At 48.9% G+C, this 27365-nt stretch overlaps 1 protein-coding gene across 5 annotated transcripts in view; it reads right to left on the bottom strand.

The window, feature by feature from the left end:
- Positions 1-26229, bottom strand: part of ptprbl (protein tyrosine phosphatase receptor type B, like) — a 30056-nt gene extending 3827 nt beyond the window's left edge. The window contains exons 1-27 of one of the 5 annotated variants that reach the window (XM_087844296.1): positions 26072-26229; positions 20891-22437; positions 17201-17480; positions 14289-14597; positions 13741-14004; positions 12188-12451; positions 11779-12042; positions 11433-11702; positions 11079-11345; positions 9789-10052; positions 9327-9590; positions 8280-8543; positions 7384-7647; positions 7027-7305; positions 4830-5093; positions 4440-4706; positions 3906-4196; positions 3554-3832; positions 3325-3474; positions 2713-2989; positions 2371-2483; positions 2158-2263; positions 1996-2073; positions 1030-1047; positions 861-942; positions 560-650; positions 403-479 (exon numbers count right to left, since the gene is read on the bottom strand). In XM_087844296.1, the coding sequence (XP_087700422.1) occupies positions 403-479; positions 560-650; positions 861-942; positions 1030-1047; positions 1996-2073; positions 2158-2263; positions 2371-2483; positions 2713-2989; positions 3325-3474; positions 3554-3832; positions 3906-4196; positions 4440-4706; positions 4830-5093; positions 7027-7305; positions 7384-7647; positions 8280-8543; positions 9327-9590; positions 9789-10052; positions 11079-11345; positions 11433-11702; positions 11779-12042; positions 12188-12451; positions 13741-14004; positions 14289-14597; positions 17201-17480; positions 20891-22437; positions 26072-26123 (6945 nt within the window). In that variant the 5' untranslated portion in view covers positions 26124-26229. Of the gene's footprint in view, positions 1-402; positions 480-559; positions 651-860; positions 943-1029; positions 1048-1995; positions 2074-2157; positions 2264-2370; positions 2484-2712; positions 2990-3324; positions 3475-3553; positions 3833-3905; positions 4197-4439; positions 4707-4829; positions 5094-7026; positions 7306-7383; positions 7648-8279; positions 8544-9326; positions 9591-9788; positions 10053-11078; positions 11346-11432; positions 11703-11778; positions 12043-12187; positions 12452-13740; positions 14005-14288; positions 14598-17200; positions 17481-17922; positions 18164-20890; positions 22438-26071 lie in introns of those variants that run through there. The other 4 variants (XM_087844297.1, XM_087844298.1, XM_087844299.1 and 1 more) reach the window with 4 other exon arrangements.
- Between the last annotated feature and the right edge of the window lie 1136 nt (positions 26230-27365).

Genomic DNA, 27365 nt, shown 5'->3' with positions numbered 1-27365 from the left:
GGACAACCGCTGTGACTGACTCACATGCTCTCTAACCTCGGTAAACACTTTATCGTCTTTGTCTCAGGTTTCAGAGACCAGCTTCATCATCTCGTCTTCACCCATCCTGCTCTTAACTACTAAATGAGTCTTTATCGAGATCAGTCTTTGCAATGGACTTCTTCACATCCAACCAAAATGAAACCCTGTCCTAACTAAGCCAGGTGTGTTTGTGTTGCAATCATTGTATGGTCACCAAAACACACCGACTGGCAAGCTGCGAAATGAAGTAACGATGAAGGAGAAGCTATTAGGCCCTACTGACCTGAGTAAAAACTAAGACGCACTGCATGTTTTTATGTTTTCACTCTTTACTGCACTTTGAATGAATCTCCAGTGCATCTCAGGTCTGTACTGACTTACTGGGATGTAACTGGCATTGATGTAGTCAGAGCAGGGGTCGTCATCAACGTAGGACAGCTTGACCCTCGTCGAGTCGTCTGAATACGAGAAAGGCAGTTAGACCCGGACCTTCTACAACCCGGTGATCTCTTATTGTGTCTGTGGGCTCTTGACTCACAGGGCAGGATGTTATTGTATCGGTTCTTTCCCCGGTTCTCCGGCAGCAGAGCCGAGTCCAGAGGCTGGTTACGACCGACGTCCTTCAGATCCTGATAGGGAGAAAATAGAAGCGATTCACAACACAAACAAAGGCCTACTCTGAACACTCTTAAATGACAAAATAGTGAAAACAGACAGGATAAACCCTGGATCCTTCACAATCCTCAATGTTGCCACAAGTTCTTTTATTCTTGGGGGATGTGATATGCTGAAGCTAGAGTCTTTCAATGAGGAACAAATGAGTTTTATTGATTGCTGACCTCATACTCCTCTGACATCAGGTAGTTGGAGTCAGCCTGTAGTTTGCTGTAGTGAGACTCAAAGTTCACAATCTTAATGGGACTGCAGGGGAAAAGAAAACATTTAAAACCAGAAAAATTCACAAAAGGTCAAAGATGAACCTGAAGCAGTGTGAACGGGAGTACAGACCTGGAGATTCGACGGCTGCTGAGGAGCAAAAGGCAGAGAGAGAGAGACCTCAGAGTTTAAACCTAATGATGCATTTTCATCTGCACACACATGCAGTACTACATGCAGTACTACATGCAGTACTACATGCAGTACTACATGCAGTACTACATGCAGTACTACATGCAGTACTACATGCATTAATCAGACCCTCCTCTGAAGGAAAATAATCTGTCACAATGCATTCACATGTCCGCAGAAACAAAGGCACAACAGTACTCTGACTGTAGTATCAGTTCAGTTCTGATGCTGCCTGTTCAGCAGGTAAGGGAGCTGAAGGTGCTGCAGCACCCCCTGGTGGATTGTAGAGGACATGCATGTCCATCAGTGTATCATGCAGGTTAGGGAATTCCAGAAAGCTGATTCTGTTTATCTGGACATCTTCAGTGGGAGAAACGTTTCGTCATCGTCCAGGCGACTTCTTCAATCTCAGCTGACTGCAGGTTTCAACCAACAGCACATTTGCACAGTGACTGAAACTATCGTCCTTCCAAAAGACCTGTGGAGACCATCTCTGAATCGAGGAGGGGGCCTAAGGGTCACCATCTTACATGCTGTGAGCCATTCCCCAACTCTCTGTGAATGGTACTCATGGCCATCGATCAATGATCACAGATCAGTGATCATGGCATTTTCCATATTAATAATCATAAACTGACCTCACAGCCCATTGGTCACCGGTGGTGCTAGGCTCAGTCATTGTGCAGGTGCTTATAAGGTTGATACCTGCAGTCAGCTGAGAGGAAAGAAGTGAAACATTTCTCCCACTGAAGACGTCCAGATGAACAGGACCAACTTTCTGGGTAAAAAACTCCGATTTTATTTCATATCAACGGTGGTGAGAGTTCAAATGTGTTGTATAGAGTGTTATGAAAGGTGAGTCACTGTGCAAACATCCCTGAACATGATTGATTATTGATTACTTACCCTCTGACACCAAGCTGGTTCCCTGCTGCTGCTCTCTCTCTCCTCATATTTATCCTGACCTCCAGCCTCTCTTCCTCACTGGTGGAAACACAGCAGCACCGTTTAACCTAAACAAAGATAAGCAGGTGTACCTTACAGACAGGTGCGTCCTCTGATACTCACACTTTACGAGTTCTGTGCCTGCAGACAAACAGAGCAGTGATTCCCACAATCACAGCAGCGAGGAAGAGTCCAGCACTCACGCCTTCGATGACGCCGCTCAGAGGCTCTGCAGGAGGAAACACAACTGTGATACTTTTCTGAATTTTTTACCTGCACCTGCTCGTCCCAGCTCGACCTCAGGTGTATTTTAATCGAGCTAAGGTATGTTCTCACCAGCCTCAGTGATGATGGGCTGCGATAGGCAGGTGTCAGAGAACAGCGGAGACAAGACACTCAAGTCCTTTGCATCATCATCAAACAGCTGAGTGAAAGCTCGGACGCTGATCCTGGAGACAAACACAGATGCCCCTAAGGTTATTCACGCAACACCTGACCGTAGAGGTAACGCTGGAGCAAAAAGTCTACGGGGCTGAAAGGTTCAGAGATGATGAGCTGGTTCTAACAAACCACTAAGGCTCCAGGTTTCTGGTCAGTCTACCGCCCTGGAGTGCTGCAGTTGGAGGAAGTGGACACGGAGTCAAGTACCTGACATTCATGCAGAGGATTTTTCAGTACCTGTAGGCAGTCTTTGGCTTCAGGGGTCCATCACAGAAGTGGTTCAGCTCTCCGCTAGAGTCTGGGTCCTGGTCTGAGCCTCTGGCATCACAGCTGCCCCCTAGCAAGTCCATCCCAGTCCCCAAGCTGATGTTAAAGCTCTGAGTGGTGCTGTCAGGGCTCTCGGTGCATCGGCTGGGGAAATAGCTGGTCTGGTAGGACCTGATGGAGCTGTTGGAGCTGTAGTCCAGGTAGGAGGGCAGTGGGTGCTTCTGCTCCAGCTGCATTAGGCTAACATCTTCAAAAACAAACCAGAAGATTCAGGGTTAGATTATTGCATCCTATTATCATGCTTCTGTCTGTCCATCCATTATTATTTCCGTTATCCATCTATTGATTGGTGTATTATTAATCTCAACATCCACTCATTATTATTTTATCATCATCCATAATTCCATAATCCATCCCATTATCCATTATTTATCCCAAAAGAAGAGGTATGAGGGAATGGTGAAAAAGACCGATACCAGCAAAGTAAAGTCAGGTGACAAGAAAAACAGGAAGGAGATCCAAGAGGAGGATCAACCAATCAGAAGAATTCCAGTAAACTGGCCTTATGTGGAGGCTGCTCACCTTCAGACTCAGTCACCACTACGGTGAAGTACTTAACAGCTCCATTGACGTCACTGAACCAGCTGCAGTTAAACTGGAAGGAGATGGAGGACTTGCTGACCACAGCAGACTGCTCACTGACCCGGGTACCGGAGGGGGGCACAGGAGGACCTTCAGGGGTCAACAGGAGGACAGCATGTTAAACACCCTCCGTCATACTGAGGACATGTTAACTTCCACTCGCTCTTACGGTCAAGCATGGTGACCACGTTGTCCTGAGCCTCGTCGCTGGGCTTCCCACCAGACATGACCTTCACGGAGACCGTGTAGTGTTTGTGAGGCTCCAGCTCAGTGATGATGTAGCTGTTGGAGTCCCGCTCAGCGAGTCTGGAGTACATCAGTGTGTGGGAATCCTTGCGGAGACACTCGATGGTGTAGGAGTCATAATCGGTGTCCGGGGTTACCCAGGAGCAGGAGATGGAGGTCGAACTCTGAGGGCGACAGTGGAGGCTGTGGACTCTCTCTGGCTCTGTAGATGAAAGTAATGGAGTGAAACCACATGACGATTCACATCAGAATTGACATAAAGTGCTGCCACCTACTGGTGCGGATGCTTTTGCGGATAGGTGTGCTATAGGTAGGTGTGGCCCCAGGCTCTGTGGTCCCACTGACGGTGCGGAGGCTGAAGTTGTAGAGCCGTCCAGGGAACATCCCCCTCAGGATGCGGTTGCTGGACGTCCGGGTGTGGTACGGATTGATGAGGGACAGCCGGTCCCGAGGAGTCCACTGCAGGTCAAAGTCATCATAGTCGGAGTCCACAGGGCCGCTCCATGTGATCTCCAGGGAGGTGTTGGTCACCCCCCTGAACAAGATGGAGGCAGGTGGTCTGGGAGCTGAGGAGGGACAGGATTTGATCAGAAACTATTCCGATTTGTGTCTCTGCTTAAAATGAGGATTTCTTCTGTTCTGCTCCTCGTGTTTCTAGACTTTATGTTTTAAATGTCTCTTGTTACTTTATGTTGCGACTGCGTGCTGCACTGATAACACTGGAAAAATGCCTTTTGCTAAACCACTGAAACTGCTGACTGAATATCAATACTGAGGTGATCTGAGCTCTAACAGAAGCTGCATCTTACCCGTCCGGCCCAGGGTGCTCGCCCTGTTGCTGAGCCCGCCGCTCCGGCTCAGCACCTCAGCTCGATACAGGCGACCCGCTACAAGGCCTGAGAAGATGAACCCTGTGGCCTCTGAGCCCAGCTGATGCATGGCCTGCTGAGAACCGTTGGGGTTGTAGAGATACAGCTGGTATCCACTTAGGTCACCGTCACCACGCTCCCAGTTTACCCAAAGACTGTCAGACTGGTTTCCACTCTTAGCTTTCAGGAACGCTGCAGCTGACGGGACTGAAGAGAAACACGATCACTGATACAATCTGCAGGTCCACTCTTCAGGTACAGAAGGCATAATATCCTTTACATTTTATTTCCAGTCAAGGACGTGTACTCTGGAGGACCAGCTGGCCTCACCTGTTCTGGCGTAGATGGAGGTCTGGTTGGTCTGGTCTCCACTGTGGATCTGGATCAACATCTTGTAAGGAGCACCAGGCCTGAGGCCCTGAAAAGAGCACTGCTGACTGTTGGACTGGACGCGCTTTTTCTCGTGCAGCTGGTCATTACGATCATACAGAAAAACTTCATACAGCTGAAAGTCTCCCTCTGGTGGCGACCAGCGGAAGGACAGGCTGGTGGTGGTGTTTGCAGTGACGGCCAGATTGGTGACCACCGCTGGGTCTACAGGAGAAGGGACGAGGGAAGCACTAAATTTCATCAATCATACTGCGTATTTGAGGAGAGAAATCAAGAGTTTCTCACACATCACTGTAAATCGATTTTAGGTCAAACCACCAGAACCTGGTGAGTTATTCATTTTCTCTCTCAGTATTGTTCCAACTAAATAGTCTAAGGCAGCGGTCCCCAACCCCCGGGCCTCGGACCGGTACCGGTCCGTGAGTCGTTTGGTACCGGGCCACGAGAGTTGAGGCTCAGGTGTGAAATGTATAGTTTTCAGGGTTTTTATCGGTTTTCAGCGTTAACTCGGTTTTCCTGGGTCTTTTCACGTGTGTTATGAATAAATCTTCTTCTTTTTGGTACCGGTACTAGTTGTATTTTGTTGTATTTATCTGCAACACCTTAAAGGCCGGTCCATGAAAATATTGTCAGGCATAAACCGGTTCGTGGCGCAAAAAAGGTTGGGGACCGCTGGTCTAAGGGGCTTGGAAAGAAAAGCGTCTGAACGTCTTTAAGTTGCTTGAAGACGTTTCACCTCTCATCCGAGAAGCTTCTTCAGTTCTAGAGTCAAATGGTGGAGAGTCCCAGATTTAAACCCTGTGGTAGTACCCCCCCCCCCCCCCCCCCCCTGAAAGGGGACAAAGGACCCCCTGATGATCCTCTACCTAATCACATGAGCCAAGGTGTGAAAACAGGTGTGGGTCACAATCAGCCAGGGTTTATATGAGCTCATTGTGAAACCTGGCCCCCAACCCTGGTTTCCTGAGGTCAGATGTCCCAGGATGTGAGTGGGCATTAAGGCGTCTGGGGAGGATCTCAGAACTGGATTATAGATGGCAGACAGTTGGTGTCGTAAACCACCGCCTCTGTTCAAAGATGGTCGCTCACAGTGGACATAGATGTCAGTTAAATATATCGTATAGGAGACACACAGTGATATTTGAGAAGTGAAATGAAGTTTATTGGATTTACAGAAAGTGTGCAATAATTGTTTAAACAAAATCAGGCAGGTGCATAAATTTGGGCACTGTTGGCATTTTATTGATTCCAAACCTTTAGGACTGATTATTGGAACTCAAATGGGCTCGGTAAGCTCAGTGACCCCTGACCTACATACACAGGTGAATCTAATAATGAGAAAGAGTATTTAAGGGGGTCAATTGTAAGTAGCAACACTGGGGTCTCAAAACAACTCTCAGATGACCTGAAGACGAAGATTGTTCAGCATCATGGTGGGAAGGACACAGAAAGCTGTCTCAGAGATGTAAGCCGTCTGTCTCCACAGTTAGGAACATATTGAGACAATCAAAGACCACAGGCTCAGTTCAAGTTAAGGCTGGAAGTGGCAGACCAAAAAAACTCTCAGATAGACCGAAGCGACGGTGAGAACAGTCAGAGTCGACCCACAGACCAGCACCAAAGACCTACAGCATCATGTTGCAGCAGATGGAGTCGCTGTGCAGCGTTCAACCATTCGGTGCTCTTTACACAAGGAGATGCTGCATGTGAGAGTGATGCCGAGGAAGCCTTTGCTCCGCCCACAGCACAAACAGAGACGCTAAAGCACATTTGGACAAACCAGCTTCATTCTGGAATAAGCTGCTGTGGACTGATGACACTAAAACTCAGTTATTTGGACATAACAAGGGGCATTATGCATGGAGGAAACAGAACAGAGCCCAAATTTATGCACCTGCCTGATTTTGTTTAAACAATTATTGCACACTTTCTGTAAATCCAATAAACTTCCTTTCACTTCTTAAACATCATTGTGTGTGTCTCCTATGTGATATATTTACTGACATTTTTTATTGTAACAACTATTTATGCAGGAAAATAATGACTATTAACAAGGCTGCCCAGACTTTTGCATCCCACTGTATAACACATCAGGTTTTCCTCCATCACATTCAAAGTGAGAAACAGGAAGTCTTACTTGTCCGAGCCTCAGTGCTGACCCCAACACTGTGGACCCCGCCGCTGGTGGTCTGGACCACCACCCGATACTTCTTTCCTGGTGTGAGGCCGTCAAACTGCTGCCAGGTGTGTCCAAAGGGCTGAGAGACGTTTCTCACCATGCTGCCTCTGTCGTCCAGAACTTGGAGGACATATCCATCAGCCACACCCAGAGCCTCCTGCCAGCTCACCTGGATACTACAGGTGGAGTGGTGGGAGTCCACCTGGAGCCCTGTCACTGCAGAGGGGACTGAGGAACATGCAGAGCGCAGTAAGGACCAGCTAATCTGTACGGCAGCATGGTGCATATTCACTGTACAGAGGCGTGTCCTCTAACCTGTGCGCCCTGTGACCGTGTTGTTGTTCAGCAGGTCTCCGCTCACAGACTGAACCATGATGGCGTACACCTGGCCGGGCTGCAGGGAGCCGAACGTCACCTCGTTCTGGTGCTTGAGGACGCTTCGGATACTCAACTTTCGGCTTTCTCTGTACAGAAACACGGAGAATCCGTCGACATCGCCCGGACCAGGAGTCCAGCTCACCATCAGACTGCTGCTGTCTCCACTGTTGCTAACGTGGATGTTCTTCACTTTACTGGGAACTGAAAGAGGACAAAGAGCTTTTGATCTACAGCATTTTTGCTCTTTACTTCAAGGTTTAATGATGATGTAATAATGGTGGTAATAAGTCTTGGTGGTAATCTGGTTAATCGTAGCTACCTGCTGCGGATGATTTAGATGTAGAGATACTGTTACCAGAGCAACTGCTGAGAAACTGCAGCGCCACCAGGAGGCATTTGACTTCCCTGATATGTTGTGTACGTGAGTCTAAGGAGCTTGGAAAGAAAAGCGAGGGTCATGGACGCCCTCCTCTGCCTGACCACATGAGCCAACACGTGGAAACGGGTGTGGGTTTGGGGTGAACCCATTGTGAGACCTTGCCCCACCCTATCATGTGATCAAATGAGGTGTGAGTCACCCACATCATGACCCTCGTAGGGACACTCTCAATAGGGCTTAAAAATCTGGGAGAAGCTTCTCAGATGAAACATCTTCACTAATCTTAAAGACTTCCCAACGCTTTTCTTTCCAAGCTCCTTCGACTGCGATGACCTGGCTGACTGAGAAGCTTCACAAACATCTTCACAGACATCGTCCACCTGACAGCAAAGTGCAGGAGTGCTGGATGATGTGGTGTGATGTTTAGAGGCAGCAGACCTCTGTGACCTCTGACCTGTGCGACCCTCTATGTACCGGGCCTTCTGATTGGTGCCGCTGTACGTGGAAACGATGATCTTGTAAAGCCGCCCAGGTGTGAGTGATGACAGGACGCAATCCCTCACACCGCTGCCCAGAGTGATGGGAGGAAACACCTTCATGTCGCTGAACAGCAGCTGCACTTCGTAGTGATCCACGTCACCCGGAGCTGCCATCCACGTCACCCGCAGGTCCTCGGTGCCCCGCCCAGCCAGAGTCAGGGAACGCACTGCCGCCGGGACTGAAGGATGGACATGACATGACCCACAGTTAGTCTCCAGGAGCCTCAGAGGTTTGCTTTGTTTTGAATTTGAAATGAACAAGGACGGTGCTGCTGTTTAAGCATATCAAAACTCCTGCAGAGATACTGAGAGACAAGAACATCTGCTTATAAATGGCCTGTATTTGTAAAGCGCTTTACTCGTCCCTAAGGACCCCAAAGCGCTTTGGGTATCCACACATTCACACACTGGTGATGGCAGCTACATTGTAGCCACAGCCACCCTGGGGCACTGACAGAGGTGAGGCTGCTGGACACTGGCGCCACCGGGCCCTCTGACCACCACCAGTAGGTAACAGGTGAAGTGTCTCGTCCAAGGACACAACGACCAAGACATGTTTCTTTGTTCATCCTGGTTCAGATCTGAGACTTGGCGCTTTATTCCCACATCTTATTATGTTGTAACAGCAAAACATATGAACGTGATATAAACAAGTATTCATGTATCCATCCATCCACCCATCATCAAAAATGCCCGGTCCCCTACTGTTCTCGTGGGACACAGAGGTGTTTCAAGTCCAGCTGAGGGACAGAGCAGGTCTGGGGTCTCCTCCCAGATGGACCGAAACATCTCAGCTAGCTTCAAAGAGGAGCAGCAGCAGCAGATCAGATCTTTCCTTCTCAGCGATCGATAGATCGCCTGCTGAGCTCGACTGCATCCTGACATGCATCATCTAGTTTACTCGCTGAATGATGCAGCATTCGTGTTCCTAATGAGCCTGACGGAGGTCAAAGGTCACTCACAGGTGCTGCCGTGGGTGGAGGCGATGGCTTCGTACTTTCCGCTCCACGTGGTCACTAGCACTGTGTAGAGTCTGCCGGGCACCAGGCCGGTGAACACACAGTTGTGCTCCGTCTTTGGAACCGTCTTGTTTTGCAGGAAGACGTTGTTGTGCTTGATGAACACCTGATACAGGTCGAAGTCTCCAGCAGCGTGACGCCAATACACCTTCAGGTAGCTGTCCGAGGCATTGTGGGTCGCTGTGGGGCTCTGGACCTTCGACGGCTCTGATGGAGGATAATCAGACAAGATACCGGAGTTTACGGTGTTTTGTGTAAAAAAGCTACAGCAGGTACAGAGCCAGGTGTGTACAGACCTGGACGAGCACATGTTGGCATCACTTTTGCTAACACTTACAAACTGAGTTAATTGTTCTAAAGTGCCGACTTTACTGGAACATGGTTTAATGTGAGTGGTGTACATACGTGTCCTCTCCTGGATGAAAGTCTGGTTTTTGTAGAGACCGCTGCAGGTAGTGATGGAGATGTTGTAGAGGCGTCCAGACACCAGCGAGTCGAAAACGCACGTCGGGGTCGACTTGGGCACGGTGAGGGTGTGAATGGTCCTCTCCCGGTCACTCAGGGTCACCAGGTATCTGTCCACCTCACCTACAGCCTGACTCCAAGACACGCTGAGGAAGTCCATGCGCCCGTTGTTGCTGACCCTGACGTCGCTCACCGCCGCCGGCACTGAGGGGGAAGGAAGAGGGCGGAGTAAGAGTAAACACACAAGCACACTCATTTTCGTACCTTAGCTTACCCTAACCATAACCTAACTGTGACACTAAAAGCACATTTTGAGTCTCAAAAACATCTTCAAACTCGTGGGGACGGCGGTTCCCACTGCTGGAGCATCAGAACAAAGACTAATAACAGTGTCAGTTAAAGCCCAGTGAATAAAAATGGGTTTTTAACCTGGATTTAAAGACCACCACTGAGGTAGACTGCCTGATGTGAAGAGGAAGATCATCCCAAAGCTTCAGGGACACAGTAGAGGACACTCGATCTCCTCTAAGTTTCAGCGTTAGGAACTTTGCGTTAGCACTCAAAGAACTCATGCGGATGAGCATGTTTCCGGCTGCTTCTGCCAAAGTCTGTTTATTTTGATCCGTTTCACAGATGAAATCGTGACTGCTCTGCACGCTCTGTATGTTATGTGACCTTCATAAAGTCCTCTGCAAGTTATACCACGGCTGCCAGCACTGGTGAAGAACAATGAAGCTCCGCCCTGACGGGAAGTCTCTCTGTCGTCAGCGCTTCCTGAAAATTCCTCACAAATTCGTGCTTTTCACTAATATCCTGCTCTCAGCTCAGCAAGCACACAGAGTAAGAATGTGTCTGAAATACACAGAGTCAATACATAATCAATGGTATTATTGATCTTATTATTATTACGTCACATATACACCTGTTTTTATTTCTGAGAGACTTGATGCGCATTAACTTCTGTCCAGTTATACGACTGATAAATGCTATTAACAATGAGCAGTGTTATTGATAATACTGATTAGCTGGCACAGTTTGTTTAGCTGGGTTATGTTTAATTGCTCAGGTTAGTTCAGGGTTACCAGAAATAAACAAGCTGTTTGCTGTCAGGTGTGACTCGCTGGTGCAGCCGTCTACGCATCAGGCTGGTAAATCTCCCACAGCGGGAGCACTTTGTTTAAGCTGCAGCTCAACTCCACCCTCGTGTTGTTCCCTGCTGGCGTTTCTTACCTGTGCGTCCCTCGGACACCGTCTGTCTGGAGGTGTGTCCCACTCTGACCGTGGTCACCACCACGCGGTACAGGGCGCCGGGTCTCAGGGCCTGGAAGCTGAGGCTGCTGACGTTGGCCATCACGCTCTCATTCTTGATGACGCTGCTGTCATGAACCAGCAGGACTTGGTAGGAGTCCAGGTATCCGGGGGCCGGCGCCCACCGTGCCTGCAGACTGTCGGTGCTGCCGAGGTTGGCGAGCTGCAGCCCGCCGACCTGAGCCGGAGCTGAGGGGGTGGAGGAGGAAACGCATGACAACAGGAACATTAACGCTTCATTAATACTACAATCGTGGCATCGTCGCTGTGACGTACTGGTCCGTGCCGTCACAGAGGCGGAACTGCTCAGGTTACCGCTGTTGGTTGTCACGGTAACGGTGTACTGGCCCCCAGGCGTGATGCTGTTGAACGTGCACTCTTTGGCCTCCCAGCCGAGGACTCTCTGATCTACAATGGTGGCGGCGGCGGTTGCCCACCTGAGGAGCACGGTGAAGCCGTCCCATTGTCCGAGCGGCCGACTCCACCGGACGCTCAGCGAGGTTTCGTCAGCCTGGCGTACGAGCAGCTGCTGCACGGGCCACGGCGCTGCAGAGAGGAAGGGGTGGGGTCAACAACACTGGTACCGACTCATTTTGGAAGTTCAGACTTCAAGTGAACTGACCCAGCTGACTGCTGCAGCGCGCCGTGTTGCCCAGAGCGCCACTGTGAACCGTGACCTCTGCGCTGTAGAGTCGTCCGGGGACCAGGCTGAGGACGGGGAAGGCGTGCTGCCTGCTCGCCTTACTGACGGTCTCATTTGCCAGAACCACCGAGCCGTTCTTCAGGAGGACGCTGTAGTTCTCCCAGTCGCCTCTGGGGGGCAGCCAGCTGAGCCACAGTGTTCGAGCATCGGCCGACATAGAGAGCGCTGACACCTGGTCAGGTACTGAAACAGCACAAGACAGACGGGGAAATTAACAAAAACAACACAGACCCGCCAGCAGGGGGCGTCTGAGTCTGTGGTCCAGCGTTCTCACCTGACGCGATGGCATGTACCTGTAACTCCCTCTGTACCTGCTCTCTGACCTCACCTGTCCTCGCTGTGCTCCTGCTCTCGGTGCTCTGACTGCCTGCTGAGGAGCTGACCGACACCTCGTAGCTACGCCCAGGGGTCAGACCCTCAAACTCCACTTGGGTGATGTTGGTGAGAAGGTGACGTAGCTGAGGGTCGGATCCTGGAGCCCTCAGGGTCACCAGGTAGGACTCCACCCCTCCTTCAGGTGGGAGCCAGGAGGCCCGCAGGTGGTCTGAGCTGCCGTTGTTATCGAGGACGAGACGTGACACTGGTGCTGGGGCTGAAGAAGAGGAGGAGGACCCACGTTAGACTCATGTTTGCACAGTTTTCTCCTCTTCTTCCTGTTTCACCTGAACTTCACCAACTCATGTGTTCACCTGGAAACAGCAGCAGTGTTTCAGAAGCTGGTTAATGGGCGTTTATGTAATGTGGTGTGGGTGGAGTCTGTGCCACATGTGAACAGATTTACTGAAGCGATGAAGAGGCTGGGTGAGGTGAGCAGCTGTAGACAGAGGAAGGGCGTGAGGGAGAAAGGTCTGAAATATCCCGGAAACGCCGCTAAAAGAAAAACAGAGCCGCAGGACGACGAAGATCCAGTTTTTATCTTCACGCTGAAGCTCGAGCGCTCAGAGGAATGAAGACAACTTCATAAACTTCATGCTGACAGAAACTATTTTGCAGGCTAACAACGCCAGTTGCAAATCTCACAGCTGGTCGGCTGTCCAACAAACACGTGACTCATTTAAGACAGCAGCAGGACGCAGTGAGTGGATTCACTGCATCAACGCAGTCTGAACCAGAAAAACAGATCGAGGGCATCAAAACGACCGAGGTCACGTTGGGGACTGTAAACAACAAAGATATTTAACGACGCTGCTAAACTCTGCGGAAATAAAACGCAGCGATGTTCACGTTGTAGATGCCTCCACAGATATTTGGGACTCGAACCCTATACTGCAAAGTGCGGGTGGGCTCAGCAATGATGACCTCAGACGGTTAAATCTGATTGGTCGGTCGTGAACTCTGAAAAGACGTCATTTTACGCCTATGTGTGGTTGAAAGGTTGAGACACAGATGAAAGGTTGTCTCCTCAAGCTCATTTTAGCCGTGACTTCCTGTATCCCTGCTGCAGCTTCCTGCTGATTGGAGCTCTGAAGGCATCGTAGCTCACATCTGTCTGCAGGTGTTGTACTGACACGTGCTCGTCGGGTCTCTCCAGGCGAACGCCTTTTGGTCCCTGCTGATGATCAGAGGAGTTTGTGGTGTTCTGGGGATAACCACACTCAGATGTAGGTGAGCTTTGAGCTCAGTGTTTTTAATGCAGGTTATTTGTATTTTAGATGGCACGGTGAAGTAGAACCTGTTCTGCAGATATCTTTGTTTCATCGTCTACAGCATCAAACGGCTTTTTAGGACGCAGGAAGAAAGTGGGTGAAGGTTCAGAGACCTGGACATGAGGGCGAATCTCTAAATTCACAGTTCACACGTCCATCGAGTGTTTTGGTATTTTAGAAACACTCGTGTACTCAGATTACCTCAGATTCAAACACGGGTCAGTGCTGTCGCTACCTGTGACGGATGCTGTCGAGGCGGAGCTCTGAAGGCCGACTGCTTCTGTTACCACGGTGATGGTGTACGGGGTCCCTGGGCGCAGACCATCCAGCTCCGCCGAGGTGCTGCTGTTCTTCAGAGTGATGTTCTTCAGCAGAACACCAGCCCGATCCCTCAGCAGAACCCTGAGGTTCTCCATGCGGCCCGAGCCGATCCACCAAGTCACTCCGAGGCTGTGTGAGGAAGAGGACGCCACCTGCAGGCCGTCCACTGAGGAGGGAGCTGAGGCAGGGAGAGATCAGAGGGTATTGACACCACTTTGATGGTCACTGTTTTTCTTTTTAAACCACTTTCACGCTGAATCAGTTGCTCTTGAACAGTTTTATTCCTTTTTAAAGCTCTATGTTTTTATTATTATTGATCATGTGATAAGCTCTCAGCCAATCAGGTGCATTCTGATCATCCCTCTGAGTGTAAGAACTTCATTGCTGGTAGTGATGTGCTGTTGCTACCTGTACAATAATAAAACTTGAACGTGAGAAGATTCTGGAGGTGTTGTAGCTCACCTGTAGCTGTCATTGCGTGGACAGGTGAGGCGCTCTTGTTCCCAGCTGAAGCTACCACACTGACTTTGTACAGAGTCCCGGGAATCAGGGAGGTGAACCCGGTTTGTGAGGCTGCAGAGCCCTTGATTCTGGTCCTGCGCCGGGATCCGGAGCTCGTGTCCTCCAGAGTCACATCGTACCAGTCCACACGACCGGTAGGCCGAGTCCAGGACACCGTCAGAGCCGAGCCACTTAGAACCGTAAACAGGCTTTTAGGATGAGGTTGAGCTGGGCCCAGCTGGAGGTCCAGATGAGCTGGGCCAACTGGGTCTGAAACAGGAGAGTATACCCACACTGAAAACAGGAAGTTTTATTTTGAAATGACATTTTACAGCGCTTTTGTTTTCCATTAATTAATATTTGGGTAATATTAAACTAAGACACTGAACTGTAGCAGATTTCAGGGGGTTTGGTTCTGTTGTGTCTGTTGCTGTTCATTCAGAAACACTTTAGATTGGATCAGGCTGAGTTTAGGGGCAGGCTGGGATTAAGGTTGGAGGTAGTGTTTGGAATGGTTGGGTTTTTGGTACAGACTGCAGTGGGCACTGAGATTTTGTTGAGTTCAAAGGAGTACAAGTTTGGATTGCGGGTTCAAGACCATGGAAGGGGACAGGTTTATGGTGGCTTTGGGGACAGATTGAGTTTGAGTTGGACTGGGAGGTTGTGGTCGAGGATCATGGGTGGGGTTGTGGTTATTAGTTGCAGAAAAAAGAAGCAAAGGAAAAAGAAGAAGGAGCACAAGAACATCAAAAACAACACATGAATTGGCGATTAGTGCAGCTGTCACAACAGCTCTGGTAGAGCTGGCTAGGGAAGACTGTGCGTTTCAGAGGGATGACCACGAGATGGTGAATGATTTCCCAAAGCCAACACTATTATCCTGTAAACCAGAGGAGGAAAGACTTCCAATTTAGAGGAGCAGCTAAAACATCTGCATCCAGGTGGGTCTGAGTTTCAGTTGAGTCATCAGCACCGCTGTGGAGACATCAGCTTTGTTTCATAGTCGGCAGTCTGTTGGTGACCGCCCTACATGTAACATGACCTGCCACCATGTTAGTGGTTTAACACGCCTTTTTAATGATCGGGTTTTATTTATGTTTTGGCATCTAGAATTGTGAAATTCTCCTGGCTTTGGTGAATCCCCATGTGGTTGGTGGTCGTGGGCGCAGTGATTGTTACACTGCATTGTTACAGTTACATTGTTTACGTTAATTACATTGTTACATTGTTACAGGCTGCAGAGGCCCATACGCTTGTTCGAGCAGCTAAGAGAATGAGAGCTTTTTCACGGAGGCAGCATGAGTCCACACAGGAAACTGAAAAAAATAGCCTGGGTGGGGCAGGATGATGAGGACAACCCCCCCGGTCCTGAACTCTGGCCTGTTCTTCGTGATGGCTTCCTGTTTGAGCAGACTTCCCTGCTTGCTGTTGGAAGGCTGGCAACACCCCAAGGACAAAATGTCCGACCCACACAGCACGAGCTGCGAAGCTCCAGAAACGTCAGCAGACTTGTAAAGATCCCAAATGACGACTGGACCGAGGCACAGCACGCAACGCCTGACTCCACCTTACCCTGAACGGTGGTCTTCAAACTGCAGCAGAGGAAACGTCCACGTGATTCACGGCCTTCGGTCTGGCAGTCACTGATATGAACGTATGAATTGGGACGAAAATGAACAGAGCAGGAAGAACTTTTCAATGTTGAGAGAAAACCAGAGCTCGGAGGCAGCTGCTCGTTCCAGAAAGTTCCTGATAAACACAGAAACACGGAGCTCTCTAACAATGGTCTTCATCTCATCTTGAGTGTTTGTTTCCAGAAACATCCCCTCCTCACCCTCCTCACCCTCCTCACCCTCCTCTGCTCTCAGCCACTTCCTTCGTTTGTTTGCAGCAGGTCCTGGATCAGTCCAGCGATGGGGGGAGGTCAGGGTTTGGGTTAGTTTAGGCATGTTTTTAGAAAACACTTGTAATCATTAAAGCAAAGCATTAATCGGCCTCATTTACCAACAGTGCACAAATCTGTGGTTCATCAGGAGTTTTGTTTTTACTTCGTGAAGACATCTAGAAGTGCCTCTGACCACGCGTACGAGCAGATGCCTGTCCATCGTAAGAAAGCACACGTCTTTGAAACGACTGCTGATAATTATTACTGCCTTTTAGACTCTAATTAAAGTTTTCCAAAACATTATAAGCACTGAAATGCTTCTTCTTCTCACAGATCACGTCCTCGTCTCCACGTTTTCTTCTTGTCTGCTTCTCGTTTCACTCCAAACATTGTGGAGCCACAGTCACTGTTTGAGGGGAAACAATATTCAGCAGCCCGTTATTTCAGCCTGATTTATTTATCTCTCTGTTATTTAAAACAGTCATCACTCCCATGGAAAGCGGTCCCTGATCTGGATTCCTCCTTGGAGTTAGGAAAGTGTTTTAAAGGTTTCTCCAGCCGGACGTTCTCCTTCTTTCTTGGCTTAGCAGTCTCTCTTACATCATTACTTCACCTGGCGTACGCAGGCAGTGAGCACAGTCTGATTTACTAACATGTTTCCCTAAATCTGACAGTGATTTTAGTAAAGCAGGTCCAGAGATATTGAATCTTGGAAGTTACAAGTTTGAATATTTTTAACCGGATTATTTTTAGAAATGTTGATTTTATTGTTTGAAGTTTAAAAACCTGGCGCGCTCTGAAACATAATATGATCAATAATCAATAATGTCAGGAGGTTTATCCATGATGGGGAGCACACGTGCATGGGTGTCATGAGAAAGGGGCGGAGCTTGTTCTAAGTAATGCGACGGTAAAGTTAAAATAGCTACACAGAGCACTCAGGTGCTAACTTCTGAACTGCAGCTTCACTCTTCAGGTGCGCTCCTACCTGTCTGAACTGTCCCGTGGCTAATCTCGCCATCCTTCCTGGAAACCGCTGTCAGCTGATACACTGTCCCAGGTTGCAGTCCCGTTATATTACAGATGGTGGCGCTGCCGGTCTCTCCATCAGACTTGCAGTGGGCAGGACTGGACCATGAGTCCAGAACGCAGAACAGGCTGAAGTTACAGGACAGACCGGCCGACGTTACCTGCACCGCGACGGAGTCTGAGCTGGAGCTGATCTCCTTCAGGTCTGCGGAGCATCGGGGACCCTCTGAGGTCTGGACCTGCATCAGGAGGTCACAGAGAGAAGGGTCAGGGTCATGATTTGCTGGTGTCTGATGTCTTTTTTTTACACAAATGGCCTTCGCGGTGCAAATGCAGAGGAGGTTGTCTCCTCCTGGGATCAAACCAAAGAGTTCATGAGTGTTTAAATGCCTGCGCAAAGGTAAAAAGTTCCCCTATTAACATCGCACTCTCAGAAAATAAGGCACTTTATTGTTTCTGTAGTGCTAACACTCTCTAAGAAATGAAAAGAGTACGAGTGAGGGCCCAAAGCACTCTGTTGTGTATTTCCCCTGAGCCTGATTCTGTTAGAGGCTTCTTCCTGTCTAAAAGGAGTTCTTCCTTCTCACTGTCACCACTGACCATTCTCAGGTTGCCTCCGTATTACTGATTGGGTTGGCTTACAACAGAAAGCGGATGTAGATAAATGATCCGGTAACTCACCGTCTTTGCGCCCCAAACGAATCCAAGAATCAAACATGTAGCGGCACATCTGAGCATCCCTGATTTAAATCTGACCGCTCGGTAAGAAACACGCTTCCTCTGACACACTGACAGTTACAGACATGTTTCAGCTGAAGCACTTTGGTCCAGAGAGGAGCTGGAGGTTTCCTCCATCAGCTCCAGAGGCTGAAATGATCTGGAACTTCTTTCTCCTGCATCCCGGACCCGTGTGACTCTTTTCTCTCTGGGTCCATCGATCTTTAAACTTCCCCTCAGCGAGCAGAGGCACGTTCTGCACACCCCGCCCTGCTTTCCTTCCTGCCCGCCTCAGACTTTCTCCACAACCTTTAGCATCAAACTGAGCTCCATCGCTACCATCAGAGTGGGCTATTGTTGGGGCTGAGTTATCCAATCAGGAAACAGCCTCACACCAGAGGCTCGCTCTATTTATGTATGAGCAGCATCAAAGTCTGCTTTATGTTGCACGCACACCGTTTCTTCATCTTCATCACTGCACAATCAGACCTTAAACCAGAGTCACCTTCAACCACACACAGGCTGCACCTCCTCTTTATTTCCACCACTGGTTAAGTCATTCATTAGTCTACGCTTCTTCATCGCCTCTGATAAAATTTGTCTGAACTGCTTGATCAGTTTCTGCGGAGAAACCTCAAAGTGTGTTTCCTGTTTACCGCTCACTGAGCGACTCCGTCCGTCACTCTACAGGGTGGAGCATTTATATGGATACAGCGTAATAACATGGGAATGGTTGGTGATATTAAAGTCCTGTTTGTGGCACATTAGTATATGTGAGGGGCAAACTCCTCAAGATGGGTGGTGACCATGGTGGCCATTTAGAAGTCGGCCATCTTGGATACAACTTTTGTTTTTTCAATAGGAAGAGGGCCATGTGACACATCAAACTTATTGGTAATGTCACAAGAAAAACAATGGTGTGCTTGGTTTCAACGTAACTTTATTCTGTCATGAGTTATTTACAAGTTTCTCTTTGTTCACAGCCATTGACATGTCGAAGACGTTAACACGTGAGGAGAAAAATTGTGTTAATATCTGGTGAACGCAGTAACCGGGTCATTGCAGCAGATTTCAATGCAAGACACCCTACGAGACCACCCATCTCCCATGCTACAGTTAGCAAACTGCTTGCTAAGTTTGGTGAAACTGGTTCAGTGTTGGATTTGCCAAAATGTGGACGCAAGAAAACTGTCAGTAATGAAGAAACATCAGTGTAGGTCCTAGCTTCATTCAGCAAGAGCCCACAGCGTAGCACTCGCCACATGTCACTGGAGAGTGGCATTAGTCGAACATCCCTTCGGCGGATATTAGCTACTCACAAATGGCACCCTTACAAACTCCAGCTACTGCAGCATCTCAACGAGGATGACCCAGATCAGCACAGAATTTGCAGAATGGGCAAAACCAAAATTGGAACAGGACCCTCAGTTCACGCAGAAGATTTTGTTCAGTGATGAGGCAAACTTTTATGTGAATGGTGAAGTTAACAAACAAAACCACCGCTGTTGGTCTGACACTAACCCACATTGGATGGATCCCTCCAAGACTGTTGGAACAACAAAAGTGATGGTTTGGTGTGGTATATGGGGTACAACGATAGTGGGTCCACATTCTTCATCAATGGAGACCTCAAGGCCACTGGATATTTGAAGTTGCTACATGATGATGTGTTTCCCTCTTTATGCACTGAAGCTGGCACGTTCCCTGAGTTTTTCCAGCAAGATGGTGCACCACCACATTATGGGTGCCAGGTCCGAGCATTCCTAGATGAACAGTTTCCTGGAAAGTGTATTGGTCGTCGTGGGCCAGTTGAATGGCCCCCAAGGTCTCCTGACCCCCTTAGACTTTTATCTTTGGGGTCATCTGAAGGCAATTGTCTATGGTGTGAAGATACGAGATGTGCAGCTCCTGAAACTACGGATACTGGATGCCTGTGCTGGCATTTCTCCTGCGGTGTTGCTATCAGTGTGTGAAGAGTGGGAGAAGAGGGTTGCATTGACAATCCAACACAATGGGCAGCACATTGAACACATTTTATAAGTGGTCAGAAACTTGTAAATAACTCATGAAAGAATAAAGTTACGTTGAAACCAAGCACACCGTTGTTTTTCTTGTGACATTACCAATAAGTTTGATGTGTCACATGGCCCTCTTCCTATTGAAAAAACAAAAGTTGTATCCAAGATGGCCGACTTCTAAATGGCCACCATGGTCACCACCCATCTTGAGGAGTTTGCCCCTCACATATACTAATGTGCCACAAACAGGACTTTAATATCACCAACCATTCCCATGTTGTTACGGTGTATCCATATAAATGGTCCACCCTGTACAACCACTGAGCTGACTCATTGTCAGGCCTTCGGGCAGCCATGATCTTCATTTCAACACAGAAGTCGTGTTCTGAGACTCGACCTCTTGACTACATTTGACTTTGATTTTCTGTGTCCGAGAGAAGAGAATAAAAAAGAGTCTGGAGAGCTTAAACAGGTCAACGTGGTAGAATAAAATAATACTATTAATACTGTGTTTCCATAGTAACACAGGAGTGTGATCGTCTTTTCATACACTCAGTATGTACTGGCTTTGAGCTCTCAATTTGCTCTCCACCAACTCCGCAGACCCAACCATCTGCTTCAGCTGGAAGCAACGCTCCCACGGAGCACCAGAACCACACCAGTCACAGGAAACCGAACCTCTGCCAACATCTGGCAGGTTTCCCACTGAGCTTCTTCATACAAGCAGCAAACAGTCAAAGATCAAAATCAAGGAGAATAAAACTGATCTGGAGTTAACCGGCGTGAACTACCGCCAAACACAACACAACATCCTGAACACGTCTAAACACCATTTTAAACAGGTATGAAGACAGGCGCGCTCACATGTTGAAGTCCTCTAAAATAACAGCATCAAACAGAGGTGGGGTACTCACAGGTGTGGTGGAGGTGACTCTGGACGTAGTAGTGTGAAGCATTCTTGTTGCTGGAGTGGTGGTGCTTGTTGCTGTGGGGCTGGTAGTGGTGGTTGCCGTGGTTTTGGTGGTTGTAGCAGGAGATGCTGTTGCAGTCGTAGGTGGGGTGGTTGTAGCAGGAGATGCTGTTGCAGTCGTAGGTGGGGTGGTTGTAGCAGGAGATGCTGTTGCAGTCGTAGGTGGAGTGGTTGTAGCAGGAGATGCTGTTGCAGTCGTAGGTGGGTTGGTTGTAGCAGGAGATGCTGTTGCAGTCGTGGGTGGGGTGGTTGTAGCAGGAGATGCTGTTGCAGTCGTAGGTGGGTTGGTTGTAGCAGGAGATGCTGTTGCAGTCGTGGGTGGGGTGGTTGTAGCAGGAGATGCTGTTGCAGTCGTAGGTGGAGTGGTTGTAGCGGAGGTTGTTATGATGCTTGTGGTGGTTCTAGTATCTGCAGTTGTAGCTGGAAAACTATCACTGGGAGTGGTGGGTGGTGTGGTTTTGGTGACTGTGGTATGAGATGGTGCCATGGATGTAGGTGTGGATAGTGTGGCTGCAGTCTCTGTGGTTGTGGTGGGGGTGGTGGTACTGGCAGGTGTGGTTTCGACGGCTGTGGTTAGAGACGGGTTCGTGGCTGTGGTTGCTGCAGTTGTAGCGGGAGTGGAGGCACGAGTGGAGGGTTGGATGGTGTGTGTCAAGCTGGCTGTTGTAGCTGGCAGAGGGATGGATGTGTGTGTAGTTGCTGGTGTTGTTATTGATGGTGCGACTGTAGTCTCTGCATTTGTGACAGGGGTGGTGCTACTGGTGGCAGTAGGAGGTGCGGTTTTGATGGCTGTGGTTGGAGCAGGCGCTGTTATGCTGCTCGTAGAGGGTGTGGTTACAGCAGCAGTGGTGCTGGTGTTTGTTGTCGTTTGTGGGACCGATGGAGCTGAGGTGCTACTTGCAGGGACCGCATCACCTGTTGGTGCTGTTGATAATATTCCTTGAGTCAGACTCTCTGAGATGTTTGGATGAAGGGTGGAGTCTGTGGGCGGGGTCTGACTGTGAGTCCTGGGTGGTCTATGTGTGCTGGTGCTGGATGCAGACGGTGGAGGAGTGGTGGGTGCAGCTGAGGCGGTGCTGTCTGAGGGTGCTGCAGATGTTTGGTGTGTGGATCTGTCCTCGGGTTGTAGCTCAGTTATGACGTCTGTTGCTCCACCTGTGCTCACACGTGAGGAACCCAGCGTCACGCCTCCATCTCCGCTCGACTCGGACTGGTTTCTAGCGATGGAGGACAACGACTCGTACGACGACGTGACCATCTCCGTCCTGACTAGGGAGTCACCTCCACCTGACGAGGTCTCCGAGGCGACTGACTGGTCCATGGTAAAAGCAGCTGTGCCATTTAAAGGGGATAGGTGGGTGACTGCAGGGGAAACATCTGGAGGTGACAGATTGTCCGTGACAGCGTTCCCAGGACTCCTGATGGTTTGGGCGGAGTTAGACAGGTCCAGCGGTGTGGATGAAGAAAAGGTGGAGGTGGCTGGAGATGTGTCTGAAAGTGAGAAGAAAGGTGAGACTATAAAGAGCGGCTCTGACTCGTCACATTCACAGATTAGTGAAATCACGCGTTAATCCTGAACGCAAACACCTTAAGTTAAAGTTCAGCCCAACCTGGACTCCGCCCACTGATGACAGACACACTTAAGACTGACCTGCGCTGCTTTTAGAGCTTACAGCCCAGTTACTCCAATCTCCAAACCAACTACAAAACTAAATCTGTGCCTGAAGCTCTGCGGTCTGAGCCAGCTGAGCTGAACATGTGAGTGTTTTCAGATCCCGCAGGTGGAGGTGCGTCCTACTCTGCACGCGTGGGTGGGGGTGAAACTCTCAGCTTCTCGTGAACGCTGCGATCTGTGTTCAGCGTGTTCTGCCGCTGCTGTTCGTCTTTGATTCCTGGAGTTTTGGGTGGTCTTACTTCCTGTTTTACTTTGATAGTGCGAAACCTTTTTAATTCTGTCCCTTCAAAGTTACTTTTTTATAGTTACTACTTATTTCTTCAAAAAAGTAATTGAGTTAGTAACTCAGCTACAATATTGTAAAAGTAACTAATTACTTGGTAAAGTAACTATTGTGTTATAGGGTATAATTCTCCGTTTTCGACTATTTTAGTGCTACATACTTTATAAACTATTTGCCTCGCCTTGTTTGGTATCTTTCTTTTCAGCACAACCTCACATGTTGACACACTGTATTCACACATTTGATCTAAAATCACACTAAATAAATAAAATCTCAGTAGAAAAACATCATTAACTTGAAATGCAAATATAAATTGTAAAGTTTGAAAACTTTAAACAACAAAGTTATGAGGAACTATTTACCTAAAAATGTAGCCTCAGGTGTGTTTCTTTTATAACCACTTGGGTTGACATGGCGTCTAGTTCCTATTTAATGTTAAATGGTCATGTGATTGGTTTACTATGACAACAACCCCCCCCCCCCCCCTCCCCAGCTCCCAGTAAGCTGAAGACAGCTTCACCCGTCTGTGTGTTGACAAACAGTAACACGTCTGCATTTTCTTGATAGTAACAGTAACGGCGTTGTAACAATAGAAATAGTAATTAGTTAGATTACTAGTTAAAAAGTAACAGTGTTAGTAACGCTGTTATTCCCACGAAACACCCTGAATACTCGGCATGACCCGGTCTGCATGCAGTTTGTCTTCCATGTTATTCCCAGCTGTCGTGTACATGCTGCACTCACACACTCAGATTGTTGTACTTCACTCAGATGGCAGACAGGTTTCACCCTGTGCTCCGTCTGCTGAATGTAAATCACTGATAAATGCAAATCACCAATCCAAATTTATCCTGCTCTGATCTGCCGACCATGAAAGGTTACTTGCAGAGCTTCTGCTTTCTCATTGGACCGCAGCGGCTGAGCATGAACCACAGAGACAGCAGCTCAGCTTCGAGTTACAAAAGATGGACTCTGACCTCTGACCTCATTTCCTTCTAACATACCAACGTCTCTGCGGTTCTTTGGTGCTCTGATGAACGGAGGAAAACTAGGAGGCCGTCTTTGTACGTGTGACGGCTGTAAATGATTCCAGTTATTAGAGATTAAGTGGAGAACAAGAACACCGTCAACATCTGCAGTCGGAAGTTATCTCAGTGTTTTTCCAGGTTCATCTGGAACGTTTGGGACAGACACCTGCGCTACACCTGAGTGTGAGAGCAGAGAACTGGAAACGCCTCAATAATCGCCCTCCATCCAGGAAACGGGCAGAGAAAATCATCGCACACCCTGGACACGCTCTTTGACCTGCTGCCTTCTGGCAGACGGTACAGACGCCTGCAGACCACCTGACACAGGACCAGTTTCTTTCCCCTCGCATCTCCCTCCTAAACAGCTGAACTGTATATATAAACACGATTCTGATAAGAATATGAATATCAGCACGCATAAATTAGAGCGCTGAGGCGCCATGATCACCCAGCACAGACAGCGTGCGTGCTTGTTGTTATAACCGAGATAAACAAACTCTGAACTGATGCCTGACGGCTCCATGCTGCTGTTATTGTAGGTGAAATGAACAGCAGCGAAGAATAAATCCTCATTTGGACTTTTTCTTGGTTTGACAGTTGTGAAGTGCTCTGCACAGAGCTGAGAGCTCGGAGTGTCGTTGGAGCCGTTACAGTAAAACCTGGAGTTTTTAAATAATCCGACTCAGAGTGACGTGCAACGCTTCATCAGGCTGTTACAGCACGTTCACCAAGCTGACAGAGAACGTACAGATTTACTTTTCTTTTTCTCAGTTTTCAGAATCAAAACTTTCGTTTTAGCACGAAAGTCAAAAAACACACTGTGGAAAAAATGAAGTAGACATGAAGAGCTCGTCCAGACGTTAGTAAACCACAGAAGGAAGAATCGCAGATTCTGGGTTCATCTCACGACAAAGCAGCAGCAGGGAGGACGTTATGGTTCGATCTAAGGGTGGACGCATGGCGTTCAGACATGTTGGAGCTCCTGTTAGCAGAGATGGGAGCACACTGAGGAGGCCGAGATGGGAGCACACCGAGGAGGCCGAGATGGGAGCACACCGAGGAGGCCGAGATGGGAGCACACCGAGGAGGCCGAGATGGGAGCACACCGAGGAGGCCGATGGGAGCACACCGAGGAGGCCGAGATGGGAGCACACCGAGGAGGCCGAGATGGGAGCACACCGAGGAGGCCGAGATGGGAGCACACCGAGGAGGCCGAGATGGGAGCACACCGAGGAGGCCGAGGAACCAGGCGGCGAGTGAGCCGTGCAGGGTCTAGCCCCATGTCTGAGGTCAATCAGTAATTTTCCCCTTATTTCCAGATACCTGTATATTCAGCACCGTGCATGATTTCAGCTATGAGCGCACTTGTTACCAGATGCAGTGACCTGATTGGTCAGATCCGAAACATCCATGAAAATGCCGCAAATTCGTGCAGTGAAAATGCAGATCGGTGTGAATGGCTGCATTAAGAAAAGGCAAGTAAAATGACACAGATTTTACACGCCCAGTGTGGCTTAACCCTAAAGGGCTGTAAAGATCTCACTTCCTGTATCAACTATTTCCTTTCTACCATTTTCCTCCGCCGATGCGTCAGTTTGTGTTCCTGGAGATGAAGCCGAGCTTTGACTGCCGTAAAAGGCAGTGAAAGCTGCTCCGAAGGCTTCAGCTATTCTGGCCAGAGAACCAGAGCAGACAAAGCAGACAGTGATGTCACAGAGGCTACATCCATCTTTCACGTACAGTCTGTGATTCTGCCGTCAGAACCAGACCAAAAGACTCAAAGCCGCCGTGAAGGCACAAAGATGTCACAACCTTCAGGTCTCACGTCAACGTTCTGCAGTCGATTACTGAAATGTTATTGACGGCTGGGAGGTGATCAAAGGATCCACCTTCAACTTTATCTCCTTTTTTCTTCCCAACTTCACTGCAGTGCGTGCTGGGAAATGTAGGAGCCAGAGTTTTTAATACACAGACAAACTGAGAAAGTTTTTCTGATTAAAGAGTCTGAACACACTGGTGTGATCAGAGAGTCCGTCGTAGCTTCTCTACTTGTTCCTGCTATAAAATCAGTAAAATTCACAATCAAACGTTCGTTTCCCGAAGCCGAAGCTTCAGCCCGACCCGATACTCGGTACTCACACGCACAGCTGGATCTCCAGAGCAGAAAGAAGAGTAGGAGCGGGACCTCCATGTTCCTCCTGCGTCCTCCGGCCTCGCTCGAGCTCGACTGAAGGGCTGGAGGAAGTGCGTCTCTGAGGGAGGAAAAAGTCAGCCAGCAGCGCTTCCTTCTATTCAATTGTTCGAGCGAAGGAGCCGCTGCTGTCGGAAATGCCACAGGACATCCCCGATGTTCAGGGTGGAGGAGAGGATCGCACTTACAGAATAACACACCATCTTCAGGAAACAGCACCAGCTTTATTCAGGTGGTGCCAAGGCTCGCTTCACTGGCAGCCAATCGCTGCTCAGGTTTAGGCTGCAGCCCCTCCCACAGACTCTCATCTCAGACATGACCTGTAAGAAGGTGCTGAGGTGGGTGCAGGTGTCCTCACTGAGGTCAGCGGCCTCAGGTCGTCCTTCCCCCTCTTGCTGAGACTTTTCCCATCATCCTCGCCGCTGTTCACGCTCCTTCAGTCGGATGGATTCGATCACTGCGGCGTTTCGGCTGGTTTTGTTCCCAGTGTTCCCGTTTTTAGGAATATTTCTGCTCTTTGCTGTTGGACTGTGGAAACTGAGCATGCTCATTACACTCTGACCCTCTACTTCCTGCTCTTATCCTCAGACTCCCCACACACACAGACACACAGACACACACACACACACACACACAGACACACACACAGACACACAGACACACACACAGACACACAGACACACACACACACACACACACAGACACACACACAGACACACAGACACACACACACACAGAGACACACACACACACACACACACAGACACACACACACAGACACACACACACACAGACACACACACACAGACACACACAGACACACACACACACAGACACACACACACAGACACACACACACAGACACACACACACACACACACACAGACACACACACACAGACACACACACACACAGACACACACAGACACAGACACACACAGACACACACACAAACAGACACACACACACAGACACACACACACAGACACACACACACACACACACACACACAGACACACACACACACAGACACACACACACACACACAGACACACACACACACACACACACACAGACACACACACACACACACACACACACAGACACACACACACACAGACACACACACACACAGACACACACACACACACAGACACACACACAGACACACACAGACACACACACAGACACACACACAGACACACACACACACAGACACACACACAGACACACACACAGACA

This window comes from Neolamprologus brichardi, chromosome 7 (assembly GCF_056152115.1).
Source record: "Neolamprologus brichardi isolate AB-2024 chromosome 7, ASM5615211v1, whole genome shotgun sequence".
Taxonomy (NCBI): domain Eukaryota; kingdom Metazoa; phylum Chordata; class Actinopteri; order Cichliformes; family Cichlidae; genus Neolamprologus; species Neolamprologus brichardi.
This window is presented reverse-complemented; position numbering and strand designations above follow the sequence as displayed.